Consider the following 14,972-nt stretch of genomic DNA (forward strand, 5'->3'; position numbering starts at 1 on the left):
CCTCATGGCTGGTGGCCGCGTTAATTCCATAATAATGTCAACTTTTCGCGCTTGGGCGCTCAAGCCTATAAGAAGATTCTAAAATAATCTGGAAGGTTCCCAGACACTAGGGCGCGGCATGCGCAAGGCAGCGGCTAGGCGTGCAACGCACTAGTTACATGAAAATAACAAAAGCAGCGCGCGTGGCAATATGTACTCACACGTTTGCCTCAAAGCCATCGATTTTTCGAAATGGTGCTCGTACTCACAAGAAGTCGTCGCGGTTGAAGTTCGCCTTCAGAAAACCGACATAATCCTGGTATTGTTTTATGCCAAGCCGCACACTGGCTCATCTAACCGAATAAGACTGGGATGGATTCCCTTTCTTCGAACTCAGCACGCAGGGTGCCCTATATTAGTGGCAGGTGACTTTAGTGCTTGCCAATTTTTGGGCTAGTTGGTTAAATGCATCAAAAATTACACCATCTCCCACTAAAGGGAACCATATATTGATGCGAAACAGCGGGGAGATTGTTCGCTTGAGCGGGAGATGGTGTAAATTTTTTTATAGAAGCCGGCTCGCCAGGTTCTTAAGCTGTGGCGAAGTCCCGCGACGTAAGCATCGCCCATCCATTCAAAGCGTTGTGGAACGCGAAGAGCAGCGCTACGCGCGTCGTGTCTTTCCTCTAGCCTGGCCGTTAATTCTTACAGGGCGAGTGGGGAACCAGGTCGACAGGCGCGCGAGAGTGGGGGGGGAGCGTCGCGGAAGAGAGAGAGGGGGAGGGTACGCGCATGCGCTGGCGCTCATCGTGGCTTGCGCAGGAGAGAATGAGGCGCGCGAGAGGGGGGGAGCGTAGGGCGCTCATCGCGGCGTTGCACAGGAGAGAATGAGACGCGCGAGAGGGGGGAAGCGTAAGAGAGGAGGTGTGTGGAGTGGGTTTGCGCATGCACAGTAAGGGTGGTCACGCCGCACACCAGCACCACTGGATTGAACTCCGTCATAAGCTGCTTCGCATCTAAAAAGTGTCATAGACAAGGACGAGGAAGACTCGTTGTGTCTTTCCCGTCCCTGTCTGCTAGCGCTATCACACCTTTTCATGGACTACGCACGTGGCATGGGGCTATGCCACATCATCAGCTCGTGGGAATCATGTCTGGGAAACACATTTGGGTATGCAAACTTCCAGCTGCTGAACAACGTTACAATCCCAACGCACCGTGCCGACCACCCACATGCTTCATCGTACTCGCCCGATTTGTCATAGTGGTTAGGGTCCGGCACAATTGGATCGCAACGTGAACCGGATGGCTGGGGCAGCGACCACTACCCCAACTTTCTGGAATTTCCCACCCACGGACATTCCCGACTTCATCGCTGTTGTCGAGTATTTCACTGGGACGCCTTTCGAGAGGCAGCACTCATACCACTGGATCCATCGCCGCAATACCTTCAAGAATTTCTTCGAAAGGCACTCGATTGAGCAACTAAAACAGTCTGGGTAGATGAAAGTCGTCCGGTCCCACATCTGCAGCTGTTGCGCCTATGGGCGGTCCGGCGCCAAGCTGAGCTTGCTGTGGTGCGAGATCTAACGTCGGCAGAAGTGAAAATTCAAATGCGGAGTATCACGACACAGTCCGTTGGCACGAACGAAGACTGGACAGAGGATGACGGTCATGTTGGTGCGCGTCTCTCGGACCCTCGTCACGCACAGCCTCTGTCCGGCTTCCTGCTACTATGGCCTCTGCGTATACGCCGTTGAATGCTGCGCGACAAATCGTTTGGACGTTGTTCCCACAATGTGATGTGTTTCCTGCCCCTATAAATCACCATGTTGGCCTGCCTATTCAGCTGCAATTATCTGGATGTCCTCTTATGACCTTCGACGATAGGTGAATGCCCTAGTCCAGAGGCATTTACTGGAATCCAAGCACCGTTCACCATGACCGAGCTGATAGCGGCCATCGACGCGTCGAAGCCACGGACGGCGCCTGGACCGAACGCATTACCTTACGAATTGTTCAAAAACTTCAGTGAGACACCGTTGGTCTCGCTCCTGGATAACATCAATCACGTGTGGACTGAATGCATTATGCCAGCTTCTTGGACACACTCTGAAATTATACCGATGCCAAAGCCAGGAAAAGACCCTACTAATCTCCGCAACCTTCGCCCTATTACCTTAACAGCGACCGCCTGCAAATTAACGGAGAAAATGGTTGCTACACGAATAACCTGGTGGCTTGAACAATTCACATGACATCATCCTACAGAAATTGGATTACGTACGCACTTGGGAACAGAAGATGGACTTGGGTCGCTTTCTGGCATGGTCTTGGCAGGCAATCGGACGCGCCGGGTGCGAACAATCTTAGCCACGGATGTGCACAAGGCATATAATGAAGTTAGTAACACTGCCATACTTGACATTGTGTTGCGTGGGACTACCCGAGCATGTCTGTAGCTTCGTAAACGGGTTCTTGACTCAACGAACGTTTTCTATCCGTGTGGCGGGACACGCAACCGGCAACTTTAACTCAAAGCGCGGAGTGCTACAGTGGTAGGTGCTTGCACCGTTCCTCTTTAACCTGGCAATGCTACCCCTTGGACGGGACCTGGCAGCGATCTCAGACGTGTACTACATCATATACGCCGACGATATTACAGTGTGGAGTGTTCACAACGACCTTCAACGACAGGAATCGGCTTTACAAGAAGCACTCAACGCAGCCGACGAGTGGTGTAGATCCGTAGGACGGACTCTTTCAACGTACAAGACACTGTACGTGTCGGTTGCGAACAGCTGGGGCCATCGACGGCTTCTAAACACGCCTATTCAGCGGCAATTATCTGGATGTGTTCTTATGCCAGCTCCCCAGCTACGTGTACTAGGCGTTGTCATCACGGTAAGCTCTGCAAAAGCTTAGATCCTCGAAATTAGGCAAGAAGCGCAGCAGGTGCTTCATCTGACACGACGAATAAGCTCGAAGTCTGGAGCTGCCCGCACGTAGATTATAACATTATCTGGGGTTTTACGTTCCAAAACCAAGATATCATTATGAGAAACGCCGTAGTGAAGGGCTACGGAAATTTCGACCATCTGGTGTTCTTTAACGTGCACTCACGTCGCGCAGTACATGGGCCTCTAGCATTTCGCCTCTACCGAAATGCGACCGCCGCTGTTTGGATCGAAACCGCGACCTCCGGGTCAGCAGCCCAGCACCATAACACTGCTCCACCGCGGCAGACACCGCACGAAGGTTGCCCGCTTACTCGTTCAAGCAGTGCTGCTGCCTCGTCTTATTTATTCGGCTCAGTTACATCGCCTCACAGTTACAGATTGGGCCCGTTTATAATGTATTAACAGGGAAGCGATGCGCGTTGTGACCGGGCTTGCACGGTGCACACCTATCCCAATAATTCAGGAAGAGGCGCAACTACACACCATCCACGAGTTGATTTATCAACGCCGGCAGGCAAGAGACCTCAAGCCATACTTTCTGCCACTTGCTGCTGACTTAGCGGCATACATGGGCAATCCGGTGGCTGTCTCGCCACCTTGAGTACACAGCCTTCCACCCTGGGATCTCCAGCAACCCACAGATAATAAACCCATCGGCCGCCTCCAAAATCCAGTCCTTCGTCCAACGACTACCTTTCGGCGACACATAGAAGACGCAGATGCCACTCTCCCGACAGGCTCACTAGTGGCCTATACTGATGCGAGCTGCACGGACTAGCAGATGGTTGCGTCAACCGTGGTGCCAGGGCACCGAAACTTATGTGCCAATCGTTTGTACCACCTGAAAGCTCCGATCCCGTCGGTCAGTGCTGAACCTCTGGCACTACGAGACGCAACAAACTTGATGAGAGTGGCTTCCGCGTCGTCGACATCGCTTACAATAATACGCACCGACTCCACCTCGCCCATAAAAGAGGTCCGCAAGGTATACAACGACCACCTTTTAGCTGACGAAATACACCGCATAACTGCACAGATGTCCGGCCATATACGGATACAGTGGATTTCACGGGACACTATTTCTGCTCACATACAAGCTGACACTGCCACCCACTCCGGAGGTGCCTTTCTCAAGTGATACCCGGGGTTGTTTCCTCCACCGCAAGGAGATTCGTCGCCGCACCACACGAGATTTAATTCCACCGTGTGATTCAAACCACCCCGGCGGCCTTACGCCCCAGGAGGATGTGGTGTCGCGGAGACTGTGTAGTGTAGGGGCGGCACTTACTCCATCGGTCCCATATGCCTGGCCACAACATCCCCATGGACCATTTGGGGACACTTGTACAACTCAAGGGTCCGCGGTTACCATCAAGCACTTGTTGTGGACATGCCCTGGCCTGAACTATATACGACGGCGCTACCTGAAAGCAGTGCGCCTTCATCCGACGAGACCACCGGACTATGATTTGCGGCTGTATGGACAAAATTATAGAGTACTGTTGATGTATATTGCGGAAACCGGCTTCCATTTATACTTGTATATTTAACTATGCATGCCGCTGGGCAAACTACCGAATTAAAAAAAAAGAATATTTACTTTTTGCACTCGCGGTAACAAAAAAAGGAAGAAAGATAGAGACAGGGAGAATGCAATTCTGAGTAATTAGTCAAAGTAGAACTTTGACTGCATGCATTGCGATGATGACTGCATCCGCTGCCATCATCGCACCGACGGGCACGCAACGTCGTTGGTTTATCTGGTCTATCACGTCTCGCGAGTATCCCCACCTATAAAGGAGTATATATACGCGGACTTAGCGAGAAGCTTCTTCGACGATACTTCGGACCGTAGAGGGTACTTCGACGTCTCGACCCACTCGACTACGAGGTTGCCCCCGACGGCCTGACGAACTCTCAGCGGCGCCGTGCACGCCCCGAGGTCGTGTATGCGGTGCGCCTTATTGAGCCGTTCTATGCGCGCTAGCAAAATTTTAGAGCATCGCTTTTACACTTGTTCTTGCGCTTTCCTTATATTCATGCATACGTTGCTCTCTTCGAATTCATGTTCTTTTCAAGCGCGAGGCAATGCCACACGCGCTTCGTTTTCTATTTTCATGTAACGGTGTTACACATGTAACCACTTCCTTGTGCGCGCCGCGCCGGGTTGTCGAGCACTCCCGATTATTTTCGATCGGTCTGATAAGCTTGAGCGCACGACGCGAACATTCTGGATCTCACGCGATCACCAACGATAAGCCCGGAATCTTCGATGCCACATGTATAAATGCCGACGCGCCTTACCCCTGATCAGATTACCGCCGGCCGACGACTGGGATTGCGGCTATCAGGGCACAGCGTGTATTGCTTGTAATTAGACTTTTCGTTTCCTGGGCACGAGTTCGCCCAATAAAGAGTTTCATCTTTATTAGCCCGGCTGCGTCTTGTTTACCGTCGCCACCACGTGACAATATTCCTCTATATGTCCCTGAGTATACGGAGCCCTATCGTGACACTGAATGTGGCAATAAAAAAAGTCCGGCAGGTCGCACGCACAATCGTTGTTACACGAAGCATTCAGCGAGGGGCTGCATACGCCACATTGTTTGGCTTTCAGACAAGTGCTGTAATTAATTATCGTATGTCTGTCATCCCGGTATGCACCATACTAGTGAAACGACGGCTTCACGACGTTCGCGTGACGTCAACTGTGTTATACCCCTTGTCACGCGGGCACCCGCGAACTCCGTTTAACTCGCTCGTCTTTACGTCGAGGAGGATGCGCTCTGTGTCACACCCTACGCAAAGGGAATTCGGCGATCTCTATCAGCGGCGGAATGGAGTGCTCCTCGTCCCCACAAAAAACTGCGATCACTAAATTGCCGCAGGCTACAGATTAGTACATTTTAGCAACATTAGGCAGCATTACACAAAATTCTCGTCCTAGCGTGCATGCGCGTCCGTTTTTACTTGATATCTCGCTAAGGCGTTCGTCTGTCAACCTCCGAATCTGACCAACCTGGCACGGCGCTAATAAAACCAGCTCAGCACAAACTGTCGAACAAATTTTCTTGAATCCATGAGAAATGTGTGAAAATATGGGATAACGACCAGTATGAAAGCACGAAAAGAAAATGGTGCGCGGGGTTTGTGCACAAGTTACGTGCGGGCGCAGCTAGGGAGACCAAACGGGACGTTGTTTAGGGGAGCACAATAACGGCTTAACAAATGAAAGAATTTCCAATTTAGCTATGCATTGTAAATGTTGCGACTGCCAACCTCGGTTTCAAGCTGGTTGTGTGTTGTACCGCCATCAAGACAAAACAATGCGGGAAATTGCAGAGGAATATTGGATTAGGAAACATAAGCGCTGGTCAACCTTCAGTTGGCTTGCATGAAAAGGGATTCGCGCTCTTGCATGCACCTTCGTCTTTTAGCCATTGTCTTTCTTCATTTCGTTTTTATGAATTGACCTACCGATATGCGGAGGCGCTGTGCTCGATAACGTTTTCACTATTGGGCGCCAGTCCCACCACTGGAAACGCCGGCGCCACCGTCGGCGTGACGTGCTTGGCAGGATCACGTGGTCTCAGCGGCCGCGTCGGCCGCTTGTGGAGCAAAGCCGCTTGTTTGAAAACGAGTTTCAAGTTCCACTCGCGCTGCGGTCTTTTCAAATTCAGAGGTTTTCTCGCGTTTTGAACACAATTCAACCCATTGTAATAGGAGTGGCTGCCTCCGAAGGGACGAACATGCTACTCTACTTCTAGATGCCGCAGCGCAGGACTTACACAACGGGGCCTGGTATCAGCCTGCACCGGTACCACCGGGACCAGAAACTGCATGAACCGTGGGTTTTGAAGCTAAGAACCGGCAAGCAGCCATCCGATACGAGTCGTGTGTGGAACAATCCTTTCCGCGACAAAGACTTTCGCTACTGCGTCGGGGTTGCGATGTTCGGCGTGTAGCAGGAAGCGCGCACTGAAACGATCGTTCGCGCGCGTTTCCCGCCGGCTAATGGTGCTTATCTCCCGAAAAGGCGCTACCTTTTACTAGGTGCGATACCATCTCACTTTCTTCCCGTGCGACCTCTTGATCGTCGGCCCCATGCTCAGCGTCAACAAGATCGGCCGCAGATGCTTAAATCATTGTTCGGATACGTTAGATAAAAAAAACTCACAGGGTCCCTTATGCATTCCCCGGAGATGACTGGAAGGCGGAAGCCATCTTCTCCGTCTTCTTCTTGTCAATCATGTATTGATTCTCCCCCGCCCCCTCCAAAAGCTTTCTGCTCCTAACGCGGTTTTTCTCTGCCTCCGTGATCAGCCAACCGATCACGGAGGCTGTGCATAGCAACCATGTCGGAATGTGATCTTGACCTCACGTTATGTTGCGTTATGGTGACGTCATAATGACGTCACAAATTTTGGCGATCTGACGCCATGATGACGTCATCACGTGATCATCATTTTTGCATCACTCGTGTTGACGCCGCCGACGCGGGACGCTGACGGTCAATCTTCCCGTTTGATCTGGATCTAAGGCTTTCGGCTACACGACGTTTGCTGGCAGATGTACATAGCGATCGAGTCAAAAGCTGTCTGATGTGCACGTGCTGCATCTATGTTGGCAATAACATTCTTTCAGCCAAGCTTGCGTTCTCCTGACGCAAACACTATGTGCTTTTATATAAAGCCCAAATTTATTTGTGCCACTCTGAAACTCACATTCGGCTTCTCCAACCCCATGTGTTTCCTTGGAGCGTTATTTATTTCTGTGGGAAAGATGCCGCGCTGTTGACGTTAGACACGACGCTGCATAAATTGCTGGGCAACTCGCCAAATAATGCTGCGCATTAAGCAATAAAACTTTGCATTACTCTTTACGCATTGTTGTTACCCTGCTCTGCAGCTGCAGGTTGCTGCAATAACTTCTCTTTCTTTCACCGTTATTTCAAGTTCACGTGGGTCCTTGTTCACAGCCGAAGTTTGCAGAACAAGTCCGGCGAACGTTGCTGTATTTTCTTTCTTTTCCTTGGCGTTGCATGCTACTACATGTTTGGCCTCGTAGACCGCTTCTCCTTCCACCAGCAGTCTCGAAGTGGTGAAGCTTGGGTCTATATAGATGGCAGAGAGCGGCAAGTTCACTGGAATGCAAATGAAACGATAATTAAGGAGCATATTAAAAAAGGCGTCGCATTTGCTCACGCTTTGTGTGAGCACCAAACGAAACGAACGCACTGAAATAAGAAACAGAAGCAGCGGAAATTTCTCGCTGAGAAGACCGACCAATATGCAATGCGAGGTAACTTGTCAAATGACATTGAAACGTACACGAATTTAGAATGAAAAAAAAAAATATTGAATCGTCAGGACGGCACTTCACAAGTTGCCGCAGGCGCGCCGAAGTCGTAATTGTAACGAAATTGTTTTTGAACTGCTCTGATAGTGTCCGCGCAGCAATAGTTGTTTGTGTACCCACAAATTCTCATATTCTGCGGCCTAATGTTCACAGCGCGGTGCCAAAACGCGCTCGTAGCGAAAGCGAGACCATCAGTACGAACATACATGCAGGCGCTCATACATGCAGAAACAGCGTCGATCGCTGCGAACCCGTGCGATTGCTGGCTTGAGGCTTCTTTCTGTTTTGCTCCATTTGGTTATACAGGCAGTCCACTCTAAGAAGATATTTCACACAGTCTGCACTCAGCGAGTGACTGCCTTTCACGCAAGAAGCCGGATCAGGGGTCTCCATCGCGGGGACCGAGTGAAGCGGACGCTCTGTTTTCTGCTGAGAGACAGCGCCTGTATATTATCTTGTGCTTTCTGTTCGTTGAAGATTATTATTTTGACAGTAGAGAATATATTCCGTTTCGAAAGTACTTACGGAAATGTCCCTGAGGGCTTTCGCGAGGTCTTTTTGTAGAGCGCCGACAGCAAAACATATGGGGAGCGCGCCGCTGCTATCCTACCTAGCCCGCAATCGAAGCGCATCCGATAGAGGGCGACTTCGTATCTCCTCGCCCCCAATATTAACTGTCGGGGTTTTACGTCCCGAAACCACGATATGATTATGAGGGACGCCGAAATTTTTACCACCTGGTGCCTCAAGCATTTCGCCTCCATCGAACGCCCGAGATTCGATCCCGCGACCTTTGGGTCAGCAGTCGAGCCCGATAACCACTAGACCACCGTGGCGGAGGATAATGTTTTCACCTGTGTGTATCTATATATGTACAGTTGCGGACAAGCTTAACTCGATCGCTCCGCAGGGTGTCCTGGAACGGTTTGATTGACGCCAGCGCCGCGTAGCTATCCAAGCATACCGAGGTATTTTATCTTAGCATCAGCGCCCGGTGCTTCGCGGCTGGCATCAGTCAAACCAGTCCAGGCCACGCTTCGGAGCTGACGAGTGTATACATGTGTGTCGTGGCGTCCCTCTTTGCCGTCCTTCCTTCGCTGCGCTGCCTCAGCAGTAACGTGCTTGCGCTAGATTATTATAAAAGGTATGTTACTCGTGTTAACATTCATCGAATGTAACCACCCATTAAAATTGCGTAGAAACGGGCAAAACACCCTGTAAAAGCACTGGTTGCATTTCGTGGCATTTATAATCGATCATTCAATTTCGTTTCGTGTGATTCACAAGAAGAGAGAAGAGCGGTGTCATTCGGCAGTTTGATGAGCCAACTGCCCCGACGACGAGGGTTCACTACGATAATTACACGTTGCATTGCATGCCGGTCCCACAAGGTCAACGATTAGACTGACAATGACGTGTTGGATATAAGCGAAAGCTAGTAAGCCGCCCTTAAGGACCTTGTGGCGCTCTGGATCCTGTTTAGAGATCCAACTGTTGCAGCAGGAGCAACGTGCGGGAGTAAACCAGCGTAATTGGACGACTGTGCTTTTCGTGTAGATTCGTTGAACGATCGGTGATGTTGCCATGTCTCATGACGGCCACAAAAAGGCTGCAGTGGTGGTGCAAGGCCGCGGCCCCGTTAGCAGTGTTGACACACGTCTGGCGAGCGGGAAGAAAGCGCAGCCCAGTTGCCTCCTTCTGCGCGTGCTCTGATTTGCGGCGGCGGCCACCCTTTCCACGGCGACGTTTCGCTTTCGAGGGACCAGCACCGGTTTCACTTGCAAGCGGGCCTCCTCCGCCGCCGCCGCCGCTGCCTACTCGACCAGCCGCCGCTGCACCATCGGGACAGCAGCGTGCGTGTGTGTGTGTGTGGTGTGAGTGTGGGATACCATGGCCTGGATTACTACTGCCCAGCTCCTTGTGCTCCTGGCATGCGCAGCGGCGCCCCAACACGCTGGTGAGTGGCATCCGGCAACCGAACTCGGCTTGTTCCCGTTAACAGGTGGAAGGATTGTGCGGAACTTCCTTCCAGTGTTGTCGACACAGAGCTGCTCGTCCCTCTGGGGCCCTCGTGTCGATGGATATCTTCGTTTCTCTCATTGGGCGCTCGAGTCAAACGCTTCGGGAAGGGCTGCGTCTCACCAGAAGCTCAGGTCGAAGGAAGCGCACGTCTGGTGCTCATAAATTTGCTGGACAACAAGCTCGCTGAACGAAATCTTTCTGCGGAATGTTCAGAAAAGCCGCTTGAGATTTACGATACCTTTTCTGCAACGAACTTGGACCTAGCCAAGTTGGTGAGATGGTGAGTGATGGCGAAAGCCATACAGTCAATTCTAGAAGTCATCTTTCTAGGCCAATAATGTTGTGTTTGTAAATTTTTTAAAATTATTTAGGAATGTTTCTTTCACCCCATTTCTTTCATGGGCGAACAAAAAAAAGCATTCAAAGGTACAAAGCCTCACCCCAGCTGAAACGCCAGAGATAGCTTAGTGTCGTGCATCGACCCATTCCTTTCAAATATTATACCCACACTAAAAAAAATATACACTCACAACCCGCTAAAGCAAACGTGAACTACAAGACACAATTTCCATGGAACACATTCCACTGTATCAGTTAAGGAACTTGTATTATTTATGGTGGTTTTACGTGCCAGCGCCACAACCCAATCATGAAGCACGTCCATGGCGGTATTGTGGAATAACTTTTAACAAGTTGATCAACCAAGTGCATTCATTTATACATTAGAATAACTGTGCTATCGGAGCAGGTAGCCCGTTGTCAGAATAGGAGAACAGCTTCAACTGGAGCGCTGTTACTTTACTACATTAATTTATTACTCGAGTGATGTTTTGCGCCTTGCACATTTACTTACTACAAAATAAGTTAATGCAAATAAGTTAACTTGCATATTCTTAATAAGCTCTGTGAGTGCGATGTCATCGATGCTTTGAGAATCTGCAACAGGGAGCATTTCATGGAGTGCTTCTTAACGGAATTAAGATGTCTTAAATATGAAAAAGATGTCTACTGACATAGCAAACTCTGAATATAAATTCGAACGAAAATTGGTATGCATTAGAATTCAGTTGGCAATGATTATATATTGAGCGTAGTGGCAAGTAAATCCTACATTCGGGAGAATTTCATAACACAAGAGGTGGCAAACTAAGATCGCTTGACTTGTCTTGTAAACATCAAACTTAGCAAGGCTGAATGGACCTAACTTGTTTGCCCGGTTGGCTTCATGCTTAAAAGAAACTAGTACTTTCACAGGAACGGGGTGTATGTTTTTGTCGCTACTGACGCAGTGAAAAAAGGAAAACTATAGCACTGAATACCAATTCTATTCCACGCAACTAAGCATCCGGAGAATCCTGAAGAAAAGTGAAACACTGTATAAGTAATCGGTTCCTCTCTTACCTCCACAAGCGGCTGGGTTAACTGGCTGTGCACTGTATCCTAAATGCGGCAACAAGTGGATTTAGTGAGGAAGCACGACGAGCTCTTCCAACAATTAAAGGGGCCATGACACCCAATTTTCCATCATAATCTGTGTTATATGAATTAATCCTTGTGCATTCACAAATAAGCTGATGAAATTTTAGCGCATTTGGTCGAGCACTTAATTTATAATCGAATATTTTGATAAACACGCGAGCGGCCCGAGAGTCAGGCAACATTGGTGCACTCGCGAGCCGTGACGTAACAAGCAGCTATAATGCAGCTATAGGCTGTGCAAGAATCTGCATTGCGGCGAACGATATTGTTCCGTGGTCAGCTGCACGTGATATGGAGATATTTGAGCTTTCATCAGCTTGGCACTGAAATCGAACGATTTGGAGCGGCTGAAACTTTGGTAGAACACGACGGCTCGATTCCGTGCTGCACGTGACGTCACACGCGCCATAGCAAAATGGCGGTCGCCGGCGGTGGGCGGGCTTTACAGCCGGCGACTTCTAGGTCTTGTTTTGCACCGAAATAGTCTTTTACGGCCCACTTTTGAAATCCGTATAGGCATAATAGACCCTCTACTCCTAGTTTTTGCTGAAAACCACAAATCTTTGGGCGACTGTGTCATTGCCCCTTTAATGGTCGCAAGAAATCTCCGGGGAACACCAAGCCTTGCATAGTTGCGCTCTTTGTTCCTCTCCCACATATTCCACAACTATTCTGAGATTGTACTGGGCCGCCTTCTGGAAAATACACCTTTTTATTACGCTGCAAACAAGGTATGTTGATTTATTTTACTTGGCACATACACTGCCGCATTAAAAAAACCAACATATACAAGCGCTCCTACAGATATGTATTTTCTCGTTCGAAAGGAAGTCGACGTCCGTGTGCTCTTGCACCCAGGGTCGTTAATTCTTCAACAATCGCATGACCCACAACATCTCGAACTCCGCTGCAGTATGGGAGACTCCCTTCGCAAAGAGTGCTCCGATCTCAGACGTAGTTATGGTTTGATAGTGAAACTAGAATCTTATGAAACCCATCAGGACAGGGAAAACAAAGGATTCATTTAGGAGGCGTCACTCTTAACAAAGACGCACGAGGAAAGCATCAACACAGAGCGGCTCGCAATATCCGCAAACAGCTCCGCTGACAGACGTGGTACGGAAACGCAATAGTGGATAAGAATAAGCTGCCTGCAATAATTGAACGAGAATTCGTTATACTACCGCCTTCTAATGGCACAAATAAGCGGCTTCAGCATTGGTTGCCGTGTGATATAAGCTGTTGCGCTAGTTGCCTTCAACAATTTTCACTAGAGATCTGACATCTGCACATATAAATGATTTAGGAGCACATCCCGTTAAGCAGTTGTTCCTTATTCGGTTGTATTGGAAGAACTTACCAAAAAATGTGACATTGTGAAGGGGTTCCTAGAGCAGGAAATGGTAGCGCTGTCTCCTGCGGCGATTGTGGGCACAATTAAAAATAGTCAACTACAAAACAGGAGCTCCTTGGCCCGTTTCCTCTATTTCATTTTCGTCGCTCATTCTGAGTAGCGCCGGTGTCAAGGAAGCGTCGTGCAAACACTTGTAGACGAAAGAGAAAGTCTGTGGAAACAGACTGTGTAGTCGCACGAGGATGCGGCGAAATGTGCGCGAGTTGCCGCCGAGGTCAGGAAGCGCTTCAGGAAGTAGGCGGCCCGGAAACAGGGCGAAGGAAAAGCGAGATGATGTCGCGTCAAGACGCACGACTGAATGGCACAACTTGACAGCGCACAAAGAGAACGAGTGGGCGACACACACACCCGTGCGCGTCGCCTGCCCGTTTTGTCGTTCCTCTTTGTGAAACATTCGCCCCGCTACAGCAAAAAGCAAGGACGTTTGTGATGCAAGGTTCTTGACTGGTTTTTCATCCGGACATCCCCAAGCAAAGGAAGGAATGCAAGCAACGTGCGTGAAGAGCCCGATGTGCCAGAACTTTGTAGCTTCAGAACCGGTCCTTGTTGGGTCGCCCGACGTTCACCGAAGCAGGGTCCACATAAGAAAAAAAGGTTCTCACGCTAAGGGCCGTGTGCAGAGGGAAACGAAAGCTGAGGTTGAATCACAGAGCAACCGCTAATATATCCTAACAGTGCGTCTACAGGTGTGGTCATGCGCCAACATCACTGTTTTCTAATGGCCGCTCGCGTTTCCATCCGCCGACAGCCTCGCTTCAGTGGCCGAGAAATCGTAGGGTGGAGGATAGTTAATAATGGCTTCATTTGGTAGACATTGCAAGGCTTTGAAGTCTGTTTTCCGCACAAGGCAATTCATCTTGGTCTACAGAACAGCGATACAGTATCATTTCAATGAAGGTATGCCAGAAATCTAGGCCCGATATGTTGCCCTCACTTGGGGTTATTGTTTTGCACTTTTCCTGCTATTGGAATAATAATATACAGATAGTTATTCAGCAACATGGTTCAAACATAAAATGGAAAAGGGCGCCGCACATATGCACAGAATTACAGAGACCTCTCAGATCGGATTGTCGTCAGTAGGTGCTCGTTATTGAAGAAATATTTTGCAGGCGGCGTCAGGGTGTGGTGCTGGGTAATATAACGTGCTCGGCTTCGACGTGCGACTAAGCGCGCCTCACGGATAATGTTACAAATAAAGAGCTAGGCTACGTAGGAATGCAGCTCTATCGTATTTCACGCAGTTGCATGGTCAGTTTCGTGCTTCGTGGCGTCACAAGGAGGATTTCGAGCAGCCTGCTTCGACACCGTTTGGGCCAATCACATGCACGAGACAACGATAATGGCAGGGAGTTTGCCCTATGAGAAATTACCTTGGCTGACTGGCCCTTTGAGTTAGCAAGACTAAAGTATGCAGGAGGAGAGCAGCCGAGAGAAACTCTGTCGGTGTGAGGGCCGGGAAGAGGGACTACGTGCATTTCGAGTGCAAAACGTTATCATTTATGAGCCACCTTACACGCAGTCAAACCGCCTTGTGCAGGTCACCTGCACGCGAGACGTGCACAACGGTGCGGTAGCCTCGTCAAGCTAAAATTGGTCGCTGCAACGGGTAGCACGAAAGGAAGGCACGCGCTAAGCTAGGAAAACATTTTATTCGAGGAAATTAATTTACTTGGAAGCTAACAAAGCAACCTGCTAGAGAAAGAATGGGCGGCCAATAGACAAGAAGCGGACTGGCATTTGTTTCGTAAAACACAACA

The 14,972-nt window shown here is 49.6% G+C and overlaps 1 protein-coding gene across 1 annotated transcript in view; it reads left to right on the forward strand.

Annotated features, from left to right (window-relative positions):
• Positions 1 to 10,054: 10,054 nt before the first annotated feature.
• Positions 10,055 to 14,972, forward strand: part of LOC119374604 (uncharacterized) — a 316,867-nt gene continuing 311,949 nt past the window's right edge. The window contains exon 1 of the mRNA XM_037644774.2: positions 10,055 to 10,254. Coding sequence (XP_037500702.1) covers positions 10,188 to 10,254 — 67 coding nt within the window. The 5' untranslated portion in view covers positions 10,055 to 10,187. The remainder of the gene's footprint in view (positions 10,255 to 14,972) is intronic.

This window comes from Rhipicephalus sanguineus, chromosome 11 (assembly GCF_013339695.2).
Source record: "Rhipicephalus sanguineus isolate Rsan-2018 chromosome 11, BIME_Rsan_1.4, whole genome shotgun sequence".
Classification (NCBI taxonomy): domain Eukaryota; kingdom Metazoa; phylum Arthropoda; class Arachnida; order Ixodida; family Ixodidae; genus Rhipicephalus; species Rhipicephalus sanguineus.